The 24,633-nt window shown below is 40.3% G+C and overlaps 1 protein-coding gene across 3 annotated transcripts in view; it reads right to left on the minus strand.

Moving 5' to 3' along the window:
• Positions 1-24,633, minus strand: part of LOC121272690 (protein Smaug homolog 1) — an 83,821-nt gene that overhangs the window by 50,682 nt on the left and 8,506 nt on the right. For all 3 annotated transcript variants that reach the window (XM_041179416.1, XM_041179417.1, XM_041179415.1), the window contains exon 2: positions 21,095-21,611. In XM_041179416.1, the coding sequence (XP_041035350.1) occupies positions 21,095-21,290 (196 nt within the window). In that variant the 5' untranslated portion in view covers positions 21,291-21,611. The remainder of the gene's footprint in view (positions 1-21,094; positions 21,612-24,633) is intronic.

The following is a 24,633-nucleotide window of genomic DNA, read 5'->3' on the forward strand; positions in this document are numbered from 1 at the left end:
ATCCCTCATGATTTTGATCACCTCTATCAAATTTCTTCTCAACCCTCTACTCAAAGGAGAACAGCCCCAGCTTCTCCAATCTATCGAGGCAACTGAAGTCCTTCATCCCTGGGTCCGTTCTTGTAAATCTTTTCTGAACCATCTTCAAAGCCTTCACATCCTTCCTAAATTGCATGGTCCAGAATTAGACAGAATACTTCAATGTTTTATAAAAGGTTCGTCATAACATCCTTGCTTTTGTACTTTATCTCTTTATTGATAAAGCCTAGAATTCCATTTGCCTTATTAATCACTTTCTCAACCCTGCCCTGCCAGCTTCAACAACTTGCGTGCATTTACTCCCAGGTCCTTCTGCTCCTGCCGTTTTAGAATTGCATCCTTTATTTTATTTTGTCTCTCCTCATTTGTCCTACCAAAATGTATCACTTTACGCTTCTCTACATTAAATTTCATCTGCCATCTTGTCCTCCCATTCCACCTGCCTGTGTCCCCTTGAAGTCTATTACTATCCTCCTCACAGCAAATAATACTTCGAAGTTTGGTGTCATAATAAATTTTGAAATTGTGCTCTGCTCACCCAAGTCTAGGCCATTAATATATATCAAGAAAAGCAGTGGTCCTAGTACCGGCCCTTGGGCAACCTCATCATACTTTCCTCCTGCTCCAAAAACCACCATTCACCACTACTGTTTTCTGTCACTCAACCAACTGTGTACCCAAGCTGCCACTTTTCCTTTTATTCCTTGCGGTTTGGCTTCTGACAAGCCTGTTATGTGACACTTTATCAAACATCTTTTGCAAGTTCATGTACAGTATGTCAACCACTTTACCTTCACCAAGAAACTCAATTTAATTAAGCATGATTTGCCTTGAACAAATCTGTGCTGGCTTTCTTCAATTAATCCACATTCATCCAAGTGACCATTAGGAGTTTTGTCCTGGGTTAATGTTTCTAAAAGCTTTCCCACCAATTAAGTTAAAATGATTGGTTTTTTATGAACAAGGGTACATGATTTACAATTTTCCAGTCCTCTGGCACCACCCCCGTATCTAAGGAGGATTGGAAGACTACTGCTTCCGCAATTTCCACCCTTACTTTCCTCTGTATCCTTGGATAGATCTCATCCGGTCCTGATAGATATCAACCTTTACACACCCAGTTATTAATCTCTCATCAAATTTTAGTCCTGTACCCAAACTACCTCCTCTTTTGGTATGATTCTGGCAGCATCATCTTCCTTGGGTAAAGATAGGTGCAAAGTACTCGTTAGTACCTCAGCCATGCTCTCTGCCTCCACACGTAAATCCACTTTGTGGTCCCCAATTGGCCTCACTCCTTTTACCATCTTTTTACTATTTCTCTGCCTATAAAAATCTACACACAAGTGAAGCATTGTCATTAGCTCTGTTTAACATATTGGTATCAAAATACTGCAAGGAAATTGCACTTCAACCAGTACAGTTTAATGTGTCAATGTACTTTGAGTGAATGTGTAATTCATCCTCCCCATCTCCTCCCATTGATCCCCATAACAGACTTGTAGCCATTAGAATTTTACTTTACAATAGGGTAATGTGGAACCGTGGTGCAAAGCATATATTACAGAGATATGCGAAGGGGGCCTATTTATATAGCTCCTTCAAAGACCTGACAAAAATGAAGGGCTGAATGGCCGCCTCTGCTGACTAAACATTTAGAGAGATTCACTTTTGTTGACCTCTGAGTTATGAGATTTTTGGCCTTTCCGTATCTCCCTCATCCAGCAGTTTCCCACTATGTGCCACACTGAACAGTCATCTCCCAGGTCATTACCTCTTCCTTCCCAGCTGTGCCAGACTATCTTCCCTCTATAGATACTGTGCCTTGTAGGGACCAAATAGCCACCTGCTCAGCACATTCCTGTTCCATAATTCTTATACTTGCACGTCTAGGTTAAGTAGGAAATGGGATAGCGGACCTCATATTAGAATGGAAGAAAACCAATGATATCTCGACAAACTTAAGGGGAAAGTAAAAAATATGATCACTGCTTTGATTACCTTTTACAATGTAGCACCTCAATCAGCCCAGTTTCATGTCAAAATAATGCAAGTTAATGCACTCCATTGCTGACTACTCAAGTATTACAGATGTTAGCAAAGAAGCACAAATTAAAATTAGGTTTGGAACACCTGCAAATGGTGTCACGGTGCAATGGAATTCTAACATGTTGTACCAAAGAATGAATATCATGCTGGCATTGTATTCCATCTGTACTGAATCTTCTAGTCTCAATGAGATGTTCATAAGGAGGCCAGGCACATTCCCTCCAGAAGCAGGCTTATTAAGTAAAAACACAAAACTGATCAGTGAGGCCACTCTGCAGTGCTCTGAAGAGGAGTCACACGGACTTGAAATATTAATTCTCTCTCTCTCTCTCTCCACAGATGCTGCCAGACCAGCTGAGTTTTGTGTTTTTATTTCACTCTGCAGTGCTTCTTAGTGCATAGGTAGAAGTGTGAATTAAAACACTAGCTGGTTCTCACTTGGCCAGGTCGGATGAGAACTGCAGAGAGATGAGCTACAGACAACCAGCTCTATACATGGAGCTACCAACTGAAGCAAGCCTTTATTTCAGAATAAATTGATGAAACAGTGATACTTCCATGGGCTGCACCACAGTTTGGATTACACTTGCAGAGGCCCACCGAACATATGCGGTGAAATTAGTATGTTTATTACAATGGTACTTCTTAAAAACCCCATCCGTTGCCATTCCATCCTTCCCTTGTGCAACCTCGTGCCATACCCACCCATTCCTTTCATTGCTCTCATATCACCCTACTTCTTCCTATGGTCATCCCCACCCCATTCCATAACTTCCCAGCTACACCCCCCACCCCCCATTGCCCCCCTCCCAATGCCACCTTCCCTCCTTTACAAGCCATCCCTCCCAACCTCCCTCTGCTGCAAGCCAACCTCGCCCCTCCCTCATCTGGAATGGTACCCTTGAGCAACTAACATTTTTGAAACCGTCTCAGCAAAAGTTTGTTTTTATCCCCTCTGAAAAATACTAAGTGAAGGTGACAGAAAGAAATGACCTTGTTGTAAATGCATAGCAGTAGCACATACTTCCCATTTTAACAGCAATTCTTTTTCTTATAAACTATGTTGCACTTGCTTTACACAGACTAAAATTCAAAGAGCAGCATAGCTGTATCAATCATACCAAGCTTAACAGCAATCCTGATCTGAAATTCCATTCAGATATTCTGTACCGTAAGGTTTCAATTTGAAAATCTCATTTAAAAAAAATGGAAATGATAGAAGACCAAAGCTTGTTCTGGGTAAGCTTCAAAGGAAATTCTGTATCCAAATATCAAACCTAATCTCACCAACAACCCTCCCAATCACATCAGCATGGTCAAGGTCAGAGCATTCACATCTCTGCACATATTGACTGAATTGTTTCAAACCCTTAACAGCTTAATTGTAGAGCAACTCGAGTTTAAATCAAAACAAGGTGATAAAATGTAATGGCATCACGAAACACAATGCATTTATTTGCTGTTAGAGTAAAGTAAAACCAATTAAGTCAATAATCATGATTGTTTTAATGTGGAAAGTTGCATCTAGAGCTGAATAGGGAAAAGCATACCCAATTCAAGCTGTACAGACAGTGTCACAAGTCCAACCTCCTGGGGCAGATTTAGCTGAACGCAGATGGGGGCAATAAAAGGGGCCCCTACAATTGGCTTTAGCTGCACAACAAAAATAGTCCAACACTTACCCTCAAGACACACACAACAACAACAGGCACTTGGGCAAGTCAGAAGCATATACAGACATAACCCCAGAAAGTGACTGCATCCCAAGAACAGGACACTAGGAACAAGAAAAACAACAGTTGTGCAAATAACCTGGCTGATATTAGCTTATTCTCCAAATTTGCTGGGCTGTATCACTTCACTCCTGCAGTTGCCTCAGTCAAGTCCCCTGCCTATACTCACAGTTTAGTCTCATATTAGCAATGGATAAGGTACTGGGTACACTTTCCACATATGGGACCAATTCAAACAAAAAAAAAGGCCATGATCCTGGAAAGCATGGAGAAACTGCTAGAGAGCTGTTAAGCAAAAATAAATTCTCTCTAAATTTAATACAATACTATTTGCATTTTTATTATTTATTGAACATAAGAAATGAAAAATGTCCCCCTAGTTTGAAACATCTAAACTTTAACAAAAACTGGTGCATTCATACTAAGTTTAACTTAATCCTGTAAGAACACAAGAAGCAGGAGTAGATCATTTGGCTCTACAGTTTGCATCACCAAATCAAATCATCTCAACTCTATTTACCACCATTAAGATGATAACATAAGACAAAGGAGCAGTAGGTCAGAGCCTGCTCTGCCATGCTGCAAGATGGTTGAACTTCTACAACTCTGCTTTTCCGTCCTATCGCCATTTCCCGCAATTCCCTTGGTGCCCGCCCACCCTGAAAACCGATTATCTTAGTCTTGAATATACTCATCGTCTATAACCTTTGGAATTCACAACATTCTGAGCAAAAAACAACCTCTCCTTCTCGCCATCCTAAATGATCAATACCGTATCCTGAGACTGAGCTCTTAATTCTAGGCTCTGCATCTAGTCGAAATAGCATCTAACATTTATCCTGTCTATCCCTCGAAGAAGTGAATGTTTCAAATACAATCCTCTCTCATTCTTCTAAACTCAATTCTACTCAATCTCTCTTTGTAGATCAGCCCTGGAATCAACCTAATGAACCTTCATTACACCCCCTCTAAGGGAAATACATCCTTCCTTAGGTAGACATCAAAATTATACAATGCATAAAGTGTACTTGGGTGTAGTATCAAAGCCCAATGAAACTGCAAGATATCCTTACAATTATACCCCAACCCCCTTGCAATAAAAGCCAATAAACTATTTACCTTCCTAATTGCTTGCTGTGCCTGCATTTTAACTGTGATTTGTATATTACAATACCCAATTCCCTCTGAACATTTACAAGTCTTTCATTATTAAAAACTATTTTGTTTTCCATTCTATCAAAGTAGTTAATCTCACATTTGTCAAATTATACTCCATCTGCCATCTTCTTGCCCAATCACTTCACTGGTCTATATCCCTTTCCAGCCTTTTTGCATCCAGACAGCATCCATGGGAGGCAGTACAACGAGAGTGTGTAGTGATGGGGGAGAATGCAGCAACTTGGGAGGTAGGTGTAAGGTGGGAGGAAGGTATAAAAGAGGGAGTTCGGGGGGGGGGGGGTGGGGTGGGGGGGGGGGGGGGGGGGGGGGAGGACTTCAGCAAACTATAATACTTTAAACTGAGTCCCTTTATCTAAATCATTGATATAAATGGTAAATACTTGAGGCCCAAGCACTGATCTCTGTGATACCCCGCACCCTGCCATCCTAAAAATGATCCATTTATTCCAAATCTATCTTCTGTCTATTAACTAATCTTCAATCCATGCTGATGTATTACTCCCAATCCCATGAGTTTTAATCTTATGCAGCCACCTCTGATTTGGTACCTTAGCAAATGCTTTCTCAAAATCCAAACATGGTTTTCTTCATTTATGCTGCTAGTTACACCCTCAAAAATAAAGAGTACAGTCCCTCTCATAAAGCCATATTAACTCTGACCATATCCACTGCCCAAATCATCAAATAGACTAATGTTCCCTATCCTGAGATACCCTTATTATAGTGTATGAGCACTCAAGTCTATCCCTCCCAACCATTTCTTGCAGCTCAATATAATTGAGGATAAACCAAAAAAATAAAGTCACAATGCCTGGGAGTCAGCATCAGGCAATATGGAGAGAATTTGAAATTCAACCCTGCAGCAAAACAGCATGAGAGGATTAAAAGAAAAAAGGAGAAAATACGAAAAAGTGTAAAGGAAACCAGAAAAACGAACTTTTACAATAACATTTCACTGAATGTAATTAACAAAAAATTATACAAAAATACTACATAAAATTCTGTCATGTGTCAAGGTCAAAGGTAAAAATAGCTGAACTCCAATGAATAGATGGCACAGTCACATGCTTAAGTGAAATGTAATTACACTTTACGCAATAACCAAATTTTAAACATATCCGGAGATAGCATGGTGCAAAGCACAGACTTAAATTTCATTTGGAGTACATTGATGCAATACATTTAGGTCTCTAGGCTGGGACTAAAAATAATCACAAATATAAATTTCAGTGGTAGTCACCACAAGCCACAAAATCACAAATCAAGTTTAATAAGTGTCGTACACATAAGAAGTGGCAGAAACGCTGACATGTTTAGTTTAAAAGTGGTGCACACTTTTCGCAGTTCTCAGGAAGATAGTGCCTTATTTTCATAACCATTTCACAGGCATACTCCAAAGCTGCTCTCAACCAACCACTGGAATACGAGACGATGACACCCAGGTTTACTGGGTCTGGAGCTTTATTCTCCCTATGGGCAAATAGATACATGACCTGCACTGGTTGCTCGAGTACTGACATTGCAGGAGAAATTGGTTTGGAGGAGAGGTTGAACAGGGCACTATGAATCAGACTACAGAACTGAAGCTGTAAGGTTTAACATCATGATTACAAGGTCAGATTCAGTAACCCTTCCAGCTAGCTCAACCCATTTGATTACCTGCTTCTAAAGAATATACCTTTACAGCTTCGTTAGCAGAAACCAAGAGTCTCCCCCAACAGCTCAGCGAGTGAATTAACTATTTTGCGCAGCATTGCACCTTAATTGTGGACAATATTCGCTTCTATTCTGGAGAATTATATTTCTTTAATCTGTAAAATATTTTTGGTTTAACACAAATTTGATCTTGTACACATATTTAGTTAGACATTTGCATTGGTGCTTTGCTATGTGCTTTTTTTTTTAAAAAAAGAGGCTTTGGGATATATATGGCTTATGTTTTAGAAAGGTTTTAAAAGCGTTAACTTACAAATCTTCAAGGGTTTCGTAAAATTAGTCCTTTTGAAATTAGGAACAAGCACTAAACTGACAGTAGTCTGATTGAAAACTATTATATCTAATTATATTGTGATTGCTTTCCCAGGTATCCCCCACATGGAAGTCCAACATAGCACTGGTGCTTTTATGCTCAGTGCAGACCTATGCACTATTAGAAATGCTCTCCCTGTTTTTGGTGTAAAATTTAAAGTTTTGAGCTACCTGTAGTGACAAGCTTCAGGTCCATACAATAGAGATAACATTAATATTTACACTGAATAATGGAGACAGAGGTATTGTACAAATTGTAATATCATAGGAAATCAACAAATGCCTATAAAAAAAATCAAGAAACAGCATCAAAACTTTTCATGAAATAAAGAACCAGACATCTGAGAGCAGGGGTGGAAGAACCACTTTGAAGGAATGATGTGCAGAATGGCAGAAAAAGATGAATAATAATCAAAGATGAATATGAAACAAGCACCTATTCAATCCCTGTACTGCTCTAATCCATGGAGGCTCTACTCAAATCAGGAATTGGTACCTCAAGATGAAAAATTAAATTAGCTCCAGCAACAGAATAGCAACGTTCTGGTTCAATCACCAAACAGGATTGGTCACAGGAAGCACAAACCTACTGCAGTATACATCAAACTGAGTTACCATGAAAAAATGAGGAAACTAGCAATCCACCTAGGGTATTGGAATTTTGAGGACATGTGGTCATTTACCGTGCCAAATGGACTATGATATCCTCCAGCTTAATTCCTAAAAGGTTGCTCAGATATATGGACAGGGAGGTCTATTTTTATATGAAGAATCATCATAAAATACTTAGCTTCTTTTCATTTGGCTGTTGCAAGCCAAGAGATTGCAGAACCACAGTTACATTCTGGGTATAATGTCCTACCTTCAAATGATACCCACTTCTACTTTACAGCACGAGTGATCAGGGGTGGCAGGGTAAGTGGGAAGGCAATCCCGAAACAATTTTTCTCCAAACCCGGGGCACTGACCTGTAACATTACCACGCTGGTAGTAAACTAACTTGATATTAGATTGCAGATCAAACTTGGGATCTTCTTGATCTGCAGAAATGTTATATGTTCCCTTTACTAACAGCCATTTAGGAGCTAGTGAAAATAGTAAATAAATTTAAATTTCCAAAAGTGAGGTAGATAGATTTTAAAACAAATTGGATAAGGGCATCTCAGGATGTGGAACAAAGGCATGTAAATAGAGCTGATATACAGATCAACCAGAATCTAACTGAATGGTGGAACAAGCTCGAGGTGCTGAATAACTTTAACCTGATCTTATACCCCAATCTCAAAAACTATATAACTGACAGTAAGTGAAGTTACAGCTCAGATTCTCAATGTCAACTTTCCTAAATGTTAATAATTAGCACCCACAAAGACATTTCATAATGTGTAAATAAGGTGTAGGGTTACATTTAGTTGAGACAACAAATGAAGCACTGTACCTACCCATTATATTTCACTGTCAGCTGATCAACTAGCATTTGTAAAATGAGCATTGTTCCCATCACAAGACCGAGCAGTACGGAAAACTCAGCTATTTCTGCCGATTTTCTGAAAGGTTATTTGCATGGACTGAAGAGGGACACTAAAAGTATACTTAAATTATTTGAATGTCACAGTCAACATTTATCATTTTATCAACACCACTAAAAAGATTAACTGGTCATTTATCTCATTAGTTTATGGGCTCTTGCTGTGCAGTTACATTTGACCACTTTAGAACAATGACTGCAATTCAGAAGTATTCTGTTGGCAGCGGAGTGCTTTGGGGCAGTTGGAGGTCACGAAACGCGGATTGAGACACAAACTCAAAAACCTGTGTATGAATAGTTTTTTGATAAGAGAATTACTCCTCAATCACTTCAATTAAATAGCAGCAACATTTTAAATGTGCCATATGGCTTTTAAAAATATTAACCCCCTCTTATCAGAAAGACAAATAGTCATAGTTAACAAAGATATGGAATTTCAACTAAGGAATTTACAGAACAGTTTATGCTACTGCTACGATTTTAATTTGGCATGATGCTTAATGTGAAACTGTATGTAAAACTTCACTTGAATTACATCCAGCATACAGTTAGCATATAGACTGTGTAATTTGAGCTACATAATTTGATGAAGTACTAGTGGTTACAAGTCTATCACTTAATGCAATGCTGGCAGAAATTTGAGATGATGAATTAAAGAATATCACAAAAACATATTGGCTGAAGCAATTCTCCCTACAGCTTATTGGCACCAATATGCTAAACAGGCTTAGTTACAACTTGCAGGGTTCAATCAGCAAACAGCTACATTCATTCATTGGGGGTTTTCATTTCTGGATAGAGGACCAAAGTATTCATTTTATAATTCAGTACCAGTTACTATTGCATACTTATTTAAAAAAAAAAAGGCTGAGAATATCTACAAGGGTCTAGAACATTCAATTTGGGATAAACAACTTCAGCCTTGCTCTAACACTGGAGGGTATCTAGACCCTTCAAACGTATTCTAACTAAGCATTCCAAAAAGACATGTTAAAAATTAAGGCAGAAACAAAACTCCAGGTTCTCCAAGAATTCCTTATTAGGGTTAGATTCTTGAATCAGTTCTGAAAATGTGTATAGATCTGCAGATCTGACTTCCTTTATTTCAGGTCTGTATGTCAGTGTAGGTGCACATTGTCAATAAACATAACGGAACCACACTAGAGGAAAATTATCTGCCAGACTGCTGGGGATAATGTTTTTTGACAGACAGTTTGAACAAAAATGTACCCGACTACATACAAGATCTTTTTACGCTATCTGTACTTTTCAGCCCTAGTAGTGCATAGACTTTATATTTAGTCAAAGGACAGTTTTTCCAAAGATTTATCATCAAGCATAGTGCAAGGTGTGGTACAGAACCAAGACGACCCAAGTTTCCATTTTTGCTTTCTGCCAGATTGCGGGGAAGGTGGGGAAGCTACACTGGGCCTCAGTGCCTCCACTGCCCGGGGGGAGGGGCGGGGGGGCAAGCAAAAAATTAATCAGCTTTAATTTTTCAAAGAAAAGAAAACTTGTATTTCTACAGCATCTTTCAGGGTGTAAGGACACTCAAAGCATTTTACAGCCAAAGAACATTCGAGTGTACCACTGTTGTGACATAGGAAATTTAAAGGCCATTTTGCACACAGCAAGCTCTCACAAACATCAATATAATGACCACCAGATAATCTGTTTCAATGATATTGGTTGAGGGTTAAACAAGAGACCAGGGAGAACTCACCTGCTCTTTTTCAGATAGTGCTGATGGATCCCTCACATCCACCTCAGGAGGCAGGCTGGGCCTTGGTTAAACACCTCATCCAATGATGGCACCTCTGACAATGCAGCACTCCCTCAGTAATGCACTGGAGTGTTAGTCTAGATTTTGTGTTCAAGTCTCTGGAGTGCACCTTGAACCCATAACCTTCTGACTCAGAGGCAAGAACGCTTCCCATCAAGCCACAGCTGACAGTGCTCATTAAACTTCATTCTCCTGCACTTTCTAGTTTTCACTTATCTCCTCTTTACATCTACATCCCAGCAAAAATCAGAAGCAAAAAATGGTCTTTCCAAGGAAGTAGAAAGAGTTGCTAGGGCTTGTAAAATCTGCACTTTAGTTACTATAGCCACCTTCAGGGAAAAAAAAACTATAGAGGGCTGGGCAAGAAAAAGAAAAGAATTCAAATTCAAAATCATAGTTCAAGTTACAAAACTTGAAAGTTTACATTATTCTGGAAAGTAATGGAGGCACAAAGCATTATGGCTCATTTCTCTCCACTCCAAACATGTCACCTGAACACAACTTAATACATCTATCAAAATTGGAACAGATAAAGAATTAACAAAGATGATCAAAATACAAGACTGAAAAACAATCAATTTCAGAGGAATCTGTGACTGACAACTTATCAGAATTGGCAGTCAACTGTTGTTCTCTTTGAAACCACAAACAACAATATGCCCATGGGTGCAGTGAGCCAATGGAGAACACTGCAACAGTTGAGCTACGCAGTTGCTCAGTGTCACTGCGATGCCAAAGGTCTTGTGTGCTTAATCCTACTGGCTGTTTAAGAATTGGGGAGGGGATTGAGGCAAGAACCAGGAGAGCAATAGAAAAATGAAAACCACAATGAACCACACACCAGTCGGCTTTGCTTCCTAACATTTTGCAATTGAATCGGAACATCCCATCATTTCCATGCTAATCTCCTTCACTCTATTCCCAAAAGAAAGGGATAAATGAAACAGAGGTTTTGTCAAGGCTGTGCATAGGATTCAGAAAAGCTCGTATGTAGCTGGGCCAACGGAAGGTATGAAGTAAAAGCCAAATATTTCACTCTGGCGGTGGTGGGGGAAGCTACTATTAAATTACCTATCTGTCCTAAATTACCTGTCAGCACTAAACAGACACTAGCATGGATACCATATCGAAAGCATGAGTTCAAGTTACAAACTCTAAAGTTCAGACAGAACTGGAAAGCACAATTATCATAGTTCATTTTTCTCTATTCCAAATACATCATCTGGGCATAATTTAATACATCTATCAGAATGACAACAAAAAAGGAATTAAAAAACATGATATTTTTCAAAAAGCAAGATTGAAAATCAATTATGCAGAACCTGTGGAGTGACAAATCAGAGTTGGCAGCCAACTGTTCTCCTCTCTGGATCCACAAAACCCCATCACCACCCAACCATAGCTGGAGAAATAACTTTTAATGTACATTTAATACCTGGGAGGAAATGAGAGAGCTAGAAATAGAGCACTTTTTCAGCAGGTAGCAGGTATTAATACCAACTTCCATTAAAAAGCCTGTAAAAATGATGACAATCATGCATACGACAAGCAGTCTCATCCTGCAACAATCCAAAATTTGCAACGGCCAACAAGGTTATAAAAAGACAAACGCACAAAATGCCCAATAGGTGCACAAGAGGTGTCCCACTTAAAACAGTGAAATTAACAGTTATATAGCACATAGTACTGTACCTCAACACATTACACAATTAAATGCTACATAATTAAGCGTGGCAGTAGATTAAACACAGCAAGGTCCCAAAAACAGCTGATGAGTTCAATGGCCAGTTATTTTTTCCTTTGGTGTTGTATGCTGAAAGAGTTACACTGACCAAGAAAACACCAGGCCTTTTTTCAAACACTGGCACGTGATCATCTATTTACACCCCATACAACTCTACAGGACCTCTGTTTATATCAACAAAAACAGAATTACCTGGAAAAACTCAGCAGGTCTGGCAGCATCGGCGGAGAAGAAAAGAGTTGACTTTTCGAGTCCTCATGACCCTTCGACAGATCTTGAGTTCGAGTCCAAGAAAGAGTTGAAATATAAGCTGGTTTAAGGTGTGTGTGTAGGGGGCGGAGAGAGAGAGAGAGAGAGAGAAGTGGAGTGGGGGTGTGGTTGTAGGGACAAACAAGCAGTGATAGAAGCAGATCATCAAAAGATGTCAACAACAATAGTACAAAAGAACACATAGGTGTTAAAGTTGGTGATATTATCTAAACGAATGTGCTAATTAAGAATGGATGGTAGGGCACTCAAGGTATAGCTCTAGTTGGGTTGGGGACAGCATAAAAGATTTTTAAAAATTTTTAAAAAATAATGGAAATAGGTGGGAAAAGGAAAATCTTCATAATTTATTGGAGAAAAAAAAAGGAAGGGGGAAAACAGAAAGGGGGTGGGGATGGGGGAGCTCCCTCCCCCATCCCCACCCCCTTTCTGTTTCCCCCTTCCTTTTTTTTCTCCAATAAATTATAAAGACTTTCCTTTTCCCACCTATTTCCATTATTTTTTAAAAATTTTTAAAAATCTTTTATGCTGTCCCCAACCCAACTAGAGCTATACCTTGAGTGCCCTACCATCCATTCTTAATTAGCACATTCGTTTAGATAATATCACCAACTTTAACACCTATGTGTTCTTTTGTACTATTGTTGTTGACATCTTTTGATGATCTGCTTCTATCACTGCTTGTTTGTCCCTACAACCACACCCCCACTCCACTTCTCTCTCTCTCTCTCCGCCCCCCACACAAACACCTTAATCCAGCTTATATTTCAACTCTTTCTTGGACTCGAACTCAAGATCTGTCGAAGGGTCATGAGGACTCGAAACGTCAACTCTTTTCTTCTCTGCCGATGCTGCCAGACCTGCTGAGTTTTTCCAGGTAATTCTGTTTTTGTTTTGGATTTCCAGCATCCGCAGTTTTTTTGTTTTTACCTCTGTTTATATCAGCTCACTTGAAAAGGTGACATTTTTAACAGTACAACACTCACTCAGTATTGCACTGAGTAGCCAGACTAGATTAAGTGCTGAAATGGGGAGCAAGTAGGGGGAAGGAGAGTTTGAACTCAGAATCTTTTGATAGAGTGCTATCAATACAATCCAACACCAAGTGTCTTTCCCTTTTCAGATGTTGACCCACTGTGCATTTCAATTACAAGTTTCTATTGTGCCCATTAAATGGCAAGGCTGACCAAATCTCAAAACAGAAGAGGATACAAATTCCTTCTGACAATTGTATATGGAATGAAAATATTTAACCCCTGCTTCATATAATTCCCCTATTCCATTAACCGTGATATTTCCTTAAGGACTGGGAAGTGATCCGCTGAATGCTAGAAGGGTGCAATGTTTCAATCTGCAATTTTTTTGCTTCACTCTTTTTGGGGTGGGGGCATAACGGGGAGTGCATAAACTAAGACCAACATTAATTAACATTCTGAACTAGCTGAGATCCACAAAACATTTGCAGTTAAATTGGTATCCACAACTAATTCCAATCATCCCACCCACCCTTCCACCTATGCCATCCCTTTCATGCTAACCCATCCTTCCCATGCCATTCCTCTGACGAATCTACATGCACCTTACAAGACGATGGAGCAAAACACAGTTGAGCATCGAGTGAAAATGCAGAGATCAGACTGGTTGAATACTGTCCTGGGAAGAGATATCTTTGGGGCTTTTAATACAAATAAATCCATGACAAAGAAACCACTGCTAAATGCTCAAGCAGGTGGCTTTCAAAGCTGAAAAGCAGATCTGAAATCATTTGCATATACTAGACAAACAAACAATATGGGCTCCAGTTACCAACCAGGAACCTGACAGCAACTCACATACCTCTTAGTACAGTAAGGTTTCATTTTCAATTTAAACTTCCAGTGCACTCTTCACACCAATGTCAGAAATGTAATTAAAATTATTCATATCCAAAGCCAACATTACATGTTAAGTGCTCTTGAATGTCGAACACATTTAATCATGTCACATCAGAACCGCAAGCTCAAATTAGTGTCACTGAGTATTCAATATTTAGGGTAAACTTCCAAGTTTCTTTCCATAGACAGGCTTAAGCAACATAGAAAAAATAAAAACTGAACACTCAATTCAGATTCCTGGGATACAAAAGCAAAATACTGCAGCTGCTGGTAATTTGAAATAAGAACAGGATATATTCAGGGTCAGGCAGCAGTCACGCAGAGAGAAACAAGAGTTAACGTTTCATGTCAACGACCTTTCATCAGGACTGGGAAAAGTTAGAAATATAGCAGGTTTTAAGAAAATGAAAAGGTGGGAGAGTGGGAAAAAGAACAAAAGGGAAGATCTGTGATAAGGTGAAAGGCATAGGAGATAAAATGAAGAGTTGGTGGTGCAAGGCCAAAGGGAGTGGTAATGGGACAAGTAAAGAAACAAAAAAGTGAGTCTAGAAAAGTTGCAAATGGCAGAATGATGAATAGCTGCTGTCGGAAAGCAAAACCAAGAGAAAAATGAGTGTAAAGCCAAAACCTGCAAAGCAAAAGGAAACTATATGGGGTAGAGATTACTGGCTGGAATTGTTGAATTCAATGTTGAGTGCAGAAGGCTGTAATGTTCTCAGTTGAAAGAGGTACTGTTGCTCGAATTTGTATTAAGTTTCATTGGAACACTGCAAAAAGCCAAAGAAAGGGGTCAGCGTGACAGCAAGATGGAGAATTAAAATGACAGGTCACCAGAAGCTCAAGATCAAGCTTGTGAACTGAATAGAGGTATTCCCAAAAGAAGTGGAGGGGATGTTGGGAGTGATTGAGGAAGAACCTGGCAGAATGTTGGAAGGGGGAAGATGTGTTTGGTGGTGGGGTCACATTGAAGGTGGCAGAGATAGTGAAAGATGATCCAGTGAATATGGAAGCTGGTAGGAAGGAAGATGAGGTTAAATCTGATCTCTGGATATTGTTCCAATCCAGAACATCAGGCAAGCTATACAAAAATATGGGCTAAAACACACCCTTTCCTATACTCTTGACACTAGATTGAACCAAATGCCAGAAGGACAAATAATCTACTGTATTAGATAATCAAGCTCTACCCAGACTGCTTTCTCATTTATCAATAGTACTCTGGTTTTAGCTTCTCTAAACTTTCCTTCTCGGGTCCCAATAGGCTACTGCACATCCTCTTCCTCCTCCCTACATACATCACATATTTGTGACTGAATATCAGTAGTGAATACCATTGTATATATATCATCTTGTCACATTTGAGGCTGTTGTGGGAGGTGGATAAACTAGACCAGACAATTTCCTCTCTGGATCATCCAGTCCATCATTATTTTGATGATTCAATGGAAGTCCAGTACTGCCTGATTAAATGTTCTCTAGAAGCAAAGAGAGGAGAACAGTGATGCTGGACCTTGCAAACACTAGCTAGGAATAGACAGAATGGTAGAATACTGTCTACACTTCAATCTGATCTTTCAGGTATTATACAGAATAATCTATTACAATAACATTGCACAAGGGCATTTCTCATCTTTAGTTAAAAGTGGTGTACTTGGGTTTTTGCCAAAGCAAAAGATGCCACTCCAAATAGGCCATCTATCAGTCAGATCTGCTGCAGGTTTTGCATTGTTACCACAATATTAATAATTGATATTTCATTGAGGGCTCCATTAACCCATCAGATGTTGTTGGATAACTTTTGAAGTTGCATTGCACAAGCTGAAACTGGTTATCTTAGGGAGACAGGAGTTTTCCTGAAATTGCTGGTGTAACAATGAGAAAGGGGACGGGAAATACAGGACTGAAGGTGTTGTATCTGAATGCACGCAGTATACGAAATAAGGTAAATGAGCTTGTGGTGCAGATTGAAATGGGCAGGTATGATGTGGTGGGCATCACAGAGACATGGCTGCAAGGGGATCAGGAATAGGAGCCAAATATCCAAGGATATACATCCTATTGAAAAGATAGGCAGGTTGGCAGAGGGGGTGGGGTTGCTTTGTTAGTAAGAAATGAAATGAAATCGATAGCAAGATATTATGTAGGGTCAGATGATGTAGAATCTGTGTGGGTAGAGTTGAGCAACCGCAAAGGTAAAAAAAAAAACCATAATGGCCTCCGAACAGTAGTCAGGATTTTGGGCACAAGATACACCAGGAGACAGCAAAAGCCTGTAGGAAAGGCAAGGTTACAGTGATCATGGGAGATTTCAATATGAAGGTAGACTGGGAAAATCAGATTGGTAGTGGATCCCAAGAAAAGGAATTTGTGGAATGTCTACGAGATGGCTTTTTGGAGCAGCTTGTGGTGGAGCCCACTAGGGAACAGGCAATTCTAGATTTAGTGATGTGTAATGAGGCAGATTTGATAAGGGAGCTTAAGGTGAAAGAGCCCTTAGGAGGAAGTGACCATAATATGACCCTACAATTTGAGAGGAAAAAGCTGGAATCAGATGTAACGGTATTACAGTTGAATAAAGGCAACTACAGAGGCATGAGGGAGGAGCTGGCCAGAATTGAATGGGAGATGAGCCTAGCAGGAAAGACAGTGGAACAGCAATGGCAGGAGTTTCTGGGAGTAATTTGGGAGACACAGCAAAAATTCATCCCTAGGAAGAATAAGCATACTAAAGGGAGGACGAGGCAACCATGGCTGACAAGGGGACTCGGACAGCATAAAAGCTAAAGAGAAAGCATACAATGTGGCGAAGAGCAGTGGGAAACCAGAGGATTGGGAAGCCTACAAAGACCAACAGAGGACAACTAAAAAAGAAATAAGGAGGGAGAAGATTAAATATGAGGGTAAACTAGCCAGTAATACAAAAGAAGATTGCAAGAGTTTTTTTTTTAAGATTTATAAAGGGTAAGAGAGAGGCAAAAGTGGACACTGGGCTGCTGGAAAATGACGCTGGAGAAGTAGTAGCGGGGAACAAAGAAATGGTGGAGGAACTGAATAGGTACTTTGCGTCAGTCTTCACGATGGAAGACCCAAGTAACATCCCCAAAGTTCAAGAGAGTCGGGGGGCAGAGGTGAGTATGGTGGCCATTACCAAGGAGAAGGTGCTAGGAAAACCGAAAGGTCTGAAGGTGGATAAATCACCTGGACCAGATGGATTACACCCCAGAGTTTTGAAGGAGACAGCTGAAGAGATAGTGGAGGCGTTGGTGGTGATCTTTCAGGAATCACTGGAGTCAGGGAGGGTCCCAGAGGACTGGAAAATCGCTAATGTAAACCCCCTGTTCAAGAAGGGAGTGAGGCAAAAGACAGGAAATTACAGGTCGATTAGCCTGACCTCGGTCGTTGGTAAGATTTTAGAGTCCATTATTAAGGATGAGATTTCGGAATACTTGGAAGTGCATGGTAAAATAGGGCCAAGTCAGCATGGTTTCATCAAGGGGAGGTCATGCCTGACAAATCTGTTAGAATTCTTTGAGGAGGTAACGAGTAGGTTAGACAAAGGAGAGCCAATGGATGTTATCTACTTGGACTTCTAGAAGGCCTCTGACAAGGTGCCGCACAGGAGGCTGCTCAGTAAGATAAGAGCCCATGGTGTTAGAGGCAAGGTACTAGCATGGATAGAAAATTGGCTGTCTGGCAGGAGGCAGAAAGTGGGGATAAGGGAGTCCTTCTCAGGATGGCAGCCAGTGACTAGTGGAGTTCCGCAGGGGTCAGTGTTGGGACCACAACTTTTCACTTTATACCTTAATGATCTAGATGAAGGAACTGAGGGCATCCTGGCTAAGTTTGCAGATGATACAAAGATAGGTGGAGGGACAGGTAGCATTGAGGAGGCGGAGAGGCTGCAGAAGGATTTGGACAGGTTAGGAGAATGGGCAAAGAAGTGGCAGATGGAATACAACGTGGGCAAGTGTGAGGTCATGCACTTTGGTGGGAAGAATAGAGGCATAGACTATTTTCTAAATGGGGAGAGAATTTAGAAATCTGGAGTGCAAAGGGACTTGGGAGTCCTAGTCCAGGATTCTCTTAAGGTTAACTTGCAGGTTGAGTCAGTAGTTAGGAAGGCAAATGCAATGCTGGCATTTATTTCGAGAAATAAATTAGAAAATAAAAGCAGGGATGTGCTGCTGAGGCTTTATAAGGCTCTGGTCAGACCACATTTAGAATATTGTGAGCAATTTTGGGCCCCGTATCACAGGAAGGATGTTCTGGCCCTGGAGAGGGTTCAGAGGAGGTTCACGAGAATGATCCCAGGAATGAAAGGCTTAACATATGAGGAAAGTTTGAGGACTTTGGGTCTATACTCGATGGAGTTTAGAAGGATGAGGGGGGATCTAATTGAAACTTACAGAATACTGAAAGGCCTGGATAGAGTGGACGTGGGGAAGATGTTTCCATTAGTAGGAGAGACTAGGACCCGAGGGCACAGCCTCAGAGTAAAGGGAAGACCTTTTAGAACAGAGATGAGGAGAAACTTCTTTAGCCAGAGAGTGGTGAATCTATGGAATTCATTGCCACAGAAGGCTGTGGAGGCCAGGTCATTGAGTATATTTAAGACTGAGATAGATAGGTTCTTGATTGGTAAGGGGATCAAAGGTTACGGGGAGAAGACAGGAGAATGGGGTTGAGAAACTTATCAGCCATGATTGAATGGTAGAGCAGTCTCAATGGGCCGAATGGCCTAATTTCTGCTCCTATGTCTTATGGTCTTATGCATCACTTCTTTATGTCTATACCATTTAACATGTCTAAACTTTAGATCTTAATGTACCCTTGATTTACATAATCACATGGGGTTTTTAAATCATACTTCTTTGATTTTATTTGTGAATGAATTATTTAGCAAAGCCAGTTTTGGCTCGATTTTTCAATGGTCACTGGTTTGGGTACATACATAAGGAATAGAGCATTCAGCCCTTCAGCCTGGTCTACCATTCAGTGACATTGTGGCTGATCTCTATCCTAACTGCATCCACCCACCTTGACTCAAACACTTAATATCCATGGCTAGAAAAATAATTGAGCCAACATCTATGACTTTTTGTGGAGAAAGCTCCAAGTTACGTTTAGCATGAAGTAGTGCTTCCAAACTTCTGTTCCAAATGTCCTGGCTTTGACTCTCAAGTTATGTCCCCTTTGCAATGCTCTGTCAGTGGAAAAATTTCCCTACCCAATCAATTCCTTTCAAAGTTGTAAAAACTGTTGTTTAAAGTTCATAATACGTCACAAAGTTTGAAAAGAAGGGAGAGTAGGTCAAGAAATTGTAGCTAGATGTTGCCAAGTTTCACTTCTAAACCCCCTATGTTTCCAGAAGAGTTTAGATAGGTGAAGAGTTTCTTAATTTTGAGATCCCTGGAAGTGAATTGGAGGAGAAGATAGTGCACAAGGTTTTGATCTCACCACACAAAGCAATCCTTTCAGAATGCTGGAAGGGGAAGATGTGTTTGGTGATGGGGTCACCTTGATTTTAAAGGGTAAATTCTGTTTTCCTCTCTTTGCTTCTAGAGAGGATTTAATTGGACTTCCATTGTTTTCAGTCATCAAAATAATGATGGACTAGGTGATCCAGAGAGGAGATTGTCTGGTCTGGTCTATCCACTTCCCACAGCAGCCTCAATGTGACAAGATGATATATATATATATACACACACAGATATAGATATAGATATATATATATATATAGATATAGATATATATATAGATATAGATATATATATAGATATAGATATATATATATATATATAGATATAGATATATATATAGATATAGATATAGATATATATATAGATATAGATATATATATATAGATATAGAGATATATATATATACATACATACACACAATATTCAGTCACTAATGCGTATCAACTTTCTACTTAACATGCTCTTTAAAGTTATTAATGTTCTGTCTGTATTACAGACATCCTACATTAACAATAACAATCAATTGACTACTCAATTCATAATGTTGCCTGAAATCTTCATTTTACTACTGCTGAAAAGCATATTTTTGACTATTACTTCTTCAGTTCTCTGCCTGAAGACAGGTCTGACCCACACTGTACGACCTTCATCACAGGTAGGACAAGAAGGCAGGTTCCAAATCCACCCCTAGGCACCAATCTGATCCACAGCAGCTGTCCAGCCAACCGAGCCTATTGGCAACACCACCCTAAAGGAGTCAGAGTTGCTGTGGCAACATAACTTTCATATACATGTTGCATATGTGTTATGGACAGTGATGGTAGAGGCTCCAATTTTCTTTCCATCACATGGCTGACCAGGAGTGTCTCCTGCTCTTACCGCCTGCCACTGGATGGATTTACGAGTTGATATTCAACCTGTTTGGCCACATTATGAACACACCTTCTTTGGCCATCAAGACCTAGAGTGGGACTTGAACCCAGAGCTTCTGGCTCAGAGATAGGGACACTACCTACTGCACTACAAGTCCTCCTGCATTTTCACCTATAGATGTTGAAAATTCAAGGTGTATGAATACTCTACCTCAGATCCGACAGCTCAGCTGGTAAATGCACTGGCTGGGTGGAACAGAGTCATACAGGCAGGAAAGTCCCAGGTTTATTTAACAGCATGTGTTAGGCTAGCTGCTCTCCACTGAACCACCAGTGGGAACCAGCCACCATGTCCTCAGGTTAGGAGTAGCTCCCACTGCCAATTGCCAGCCAGTAATCCCTGCTGCAAAATAAATGCAATGGCACGAAGCACCCAACTCTCATTAAAACAAAGGACAAGAATTTTAATTATTATATCATCCATAAGATTGAGGCCCAGGTTGAGTGAATAGACTCACCAGCATCATTGGCTTCTCCCTCTAGTATGTGGATGTCAGTGCAGTCGGCCAGCGAATGCTCTAAGCAGATCTGAAGGAAGCGAGCCTGGGTCCGACTGACCCTCTTCAGCAGGGATAATAGGGCTACTGTCTGCTCACATTCATTCCATCCTTTAAACCACCCAGCTAACACGCCAACTTGATCCCGAAACATCATGATCGCAAGCCTGCACGATTATCTGTCTCTCTTTCCCTCGAGCTCCGACGACAGAAGAACGTCACATGTTTTCAGTCTGGGTAGTAAGATTATCGACTTTGTAAGAGTCGGTGTCTTTTCTGTCCAAACATTTTTGGGTGATACAATATCTTCTTTCCCTTTACCTCCACCACCCCCCCTCCCCCCAGATACAACAGTCCAGGAGAACCACTGTCAATTGAATGGAGAAATAACTTCAGGCAACTTCTGACAATTGACCATTGAAAGCTTGGTTCTTGCTTATTTTTTCTTGCTTCTTGCAGTCAGGGCTTCATGTCATCACTGTTTAAAACAAAAAAAAGTATTAAAATATGGAAATATCAAATACACATTCCTAGGCAGACTTTTGTGCCAATTTTCTATAATTCTCTTTTATCCCTTCTCCTTGACCACAGTTTGTGCAGTTGAGTCTACTCTCAGGTCTCTGCTGAGACTGGTCTGATGAACGATTAAGCAATAAATCGAGAATTACTCCTTTTTCCCCCAAAGAGTTGCAACTAAAATCGGAAACCAATGAAGTGAAAACATTTTAATCTGTCCCTCCAATATTGGCCTGACTTTCTCTCATGCTTTCTCTTGGCCCAACCACTTCCCACATATCCCCAGTTTATACGTTCCCATATCAAACACAGAAAACGCTGGACAACCTCAGCAGGTCAAGTAGCATCTGTGCAGAGATGAATAAAGACGAGAAGAGTCAGACATTGACCATGAGAAGGTAAAAAAGGAATGGCTGATTTGCGGAACACCTCCATTCAGTCCGTAAGCGTGACCCCGAGTTTCCAGTCACTTTTGCTCTGAAACATTAACTTGATTTCTCTCTCCACAGATGCTGCCAGATCTGCTTAGTTTTTCCAGCATTTTCTGTGTTTATTTCAGATTTCCAGCACCTGCAGTTATTTTGCTTTTATCAGTTTAACTCTCTACCTTGCTTTGAACCTGACCCTTCTGTCTTCAGCCTCCTATAGAATTCCAACAATGTTCAATGTAAGTGAGGAACAGCACCTTGCCTTTCAATTAATCAGATAGTTTAAAGGCTTCTGGGCAAAACATTGAGTGCGATAATTTCAGATTGTAACCTTTCCCGTTTCTCTTTGCGGGTTTTGACTTTTCTCATTTGTGCTCTGAAACGGCAGCCACCATTCAGTCTGCCACTCACCTCCTCTAGACACATCTTTTGTTTCTTTACTTGTCCCATTGTCACTTCCCTATGGCCTTGCACCACCAACCCTTTTCTCATTTAATCTCTCCTGTCTACCAATCCATCATAGACCTTTCCCTTTTGTTCTTTTTCACCACCCTCCCCTCCTTTCACTCGCTTAAGACTTATTACATTTCTAACTTTCCTCAGTCATGATGAAAGGTTCTCAATCTGAAATGTTTACCATGTCTCTCTCCATTGATGCAGCCTGACACAAGAAACAAGAAATTGGAGCAGGAGTAGATCTTATGGCCCATCGAGCCTTCTCTGCCATTCAATATATGATCATGGCTGATCTTGGGGTTCAACTCCATTTTCCAACCTACTCCCCATATCTCAATTCCCTGGGACCCCAAAAATCAGTCTGCCTGTCCCAGCCTTAAATGTATTCAACTATGGAGCATCCACAACCTTCAAGGTAAAGAATTCCAAAGATTCATTATCCTTTGAGTGAAGTAATTTCTCAACTCAGGTTCTAAATGATCAGACCCTTAACCTGAGACTGTGACCGTGTATTTTGAACTCCCTGACCAGCAGAAACAATCTCTCAGCATCTACCTGATCAACCTCTTCAGAATTTTGTAGGTTTCAATGAGATTGCCTCTCGTTCTTCTAAACTCCAGAAAACAGAAGCCCAAATTACTTAGCCTTTCATCATAGGTGAGCCTCTCATCCCAGGGACCTTTGCTGTATCACCTCCAATACAAGTACATCCATACTTAAATGTGGAGATCAAAACTGCACAAAATTTCAGATGTGGTCTCACCAAAACCCTGTACAACTGTAGCAAGACTTCTGTATTCTTGTACTGTAATCCCCTTACAATAAAGGCCAACATGCAATTTGCCTTCCTAATTGTTGGTGCTGCACCTGCGTGCTAATTTTCTGCATTCCTCATACGAGCACATCCAAGTCTCTTTGAACACCAACACTTCCAAGTTTTACACCTTTTAAAAAATATTCTGCTTTTCTAATCTAATGACCAAAGTAAATAACTTCATACTTCCCTACGTTATACTCCATCGGCCATCTTGTTGCCCACCCACTCACTGACCTGCTGAGTATTTCCAGCATTTTTTTGTCCTTACAGATTCCGAACATCCACTGTATTTTGCTTTTGCAAATCCCCATACTCTGCTTGGCACTAGTCCCACAGCAGGAAGATGTATTAATACATGTGTGGAGAATTGTGGGCACAAATTCATAGTTCACCACTTAGATGTCCGCAGGTTCAGCCCCACTTCACTATACCACTGGCACTTGTAGAAATGTCAACATGACTTTTCAGACATTTGAAAAAAGTATTTTACTAAGAAAATATGCATTGTCTAATTTTTGCAAATGTAACTTAATTACATACAACATACTGTTTTCTAAAATCAAGTGTTCAAATGGGAGCTTTCCAGTAGTATAAAATATTTATACAAACGATTCCCTTTATGCACTTAGGACATCATAGGGAGTAACTAAGCAAAGAGCTCAACAAGAATTGGAAAAACGTGTGTTGAGGGGAGATGGTGGTAGGTCTGGGGGTGATGAAGGGGAAGTACCTCAGGACTTGGAAAACCTGTAAAACAAATGCCAGAAGATCTTGCATTCAGAACTTACCAGGAATAACAAAACGCACTTACAAAAATGCTCTATATAAATAGGTTATCAGCTGTGTAGATACTGTGTCTGGCATATCAGTAATTTTGAATAGCTGAGTTAACACAAGCTTTAGGAATATACACTGAAGACAACAGGCTGCTTGCATTAGATTCTCAGTTCCCCTCACATAATGAACTCAGTGAATCACCCCTGAATGTGCGTACACACTGCCAATTAATAGACAGAATTCTTCCATGAAACAATATTTTTTCACCCACCCCACCTCACAGCCACCCCCTCCCCAGCCCCATCTGGAGCAGTTATTAAGCCAAAAAACTAACTTCCACCAGCATATGACATCATTCCTTCAGCCACCTACATCTGGCATTCATTAGCATTCAAAGAGTGCTCAGTGCTGGCACACACTGGATACAGAGAGAGAAATCTGTATAAAATCACATTGAAAATCACTTGACCAGTGTTGCCTTGAAAGGAAACAGAACTTTCGCCAAT

Source organism: Carcharodon carcharias, chromosome 34 (assembly GCF_017639515.1).
Source record: "Carcharodon carcharias isolate sCarCar2 chromosome 34, sCarCar2.pri, whole genome shotgun sequence".
NCBI classification, from domain to species: domain Eukaryota; kingdom Metazoa; phylum Chordata; class Chondrichthyes; order Lamniformes; family Lamnidae; genus Carcharodon; species Carcharodon carcharias.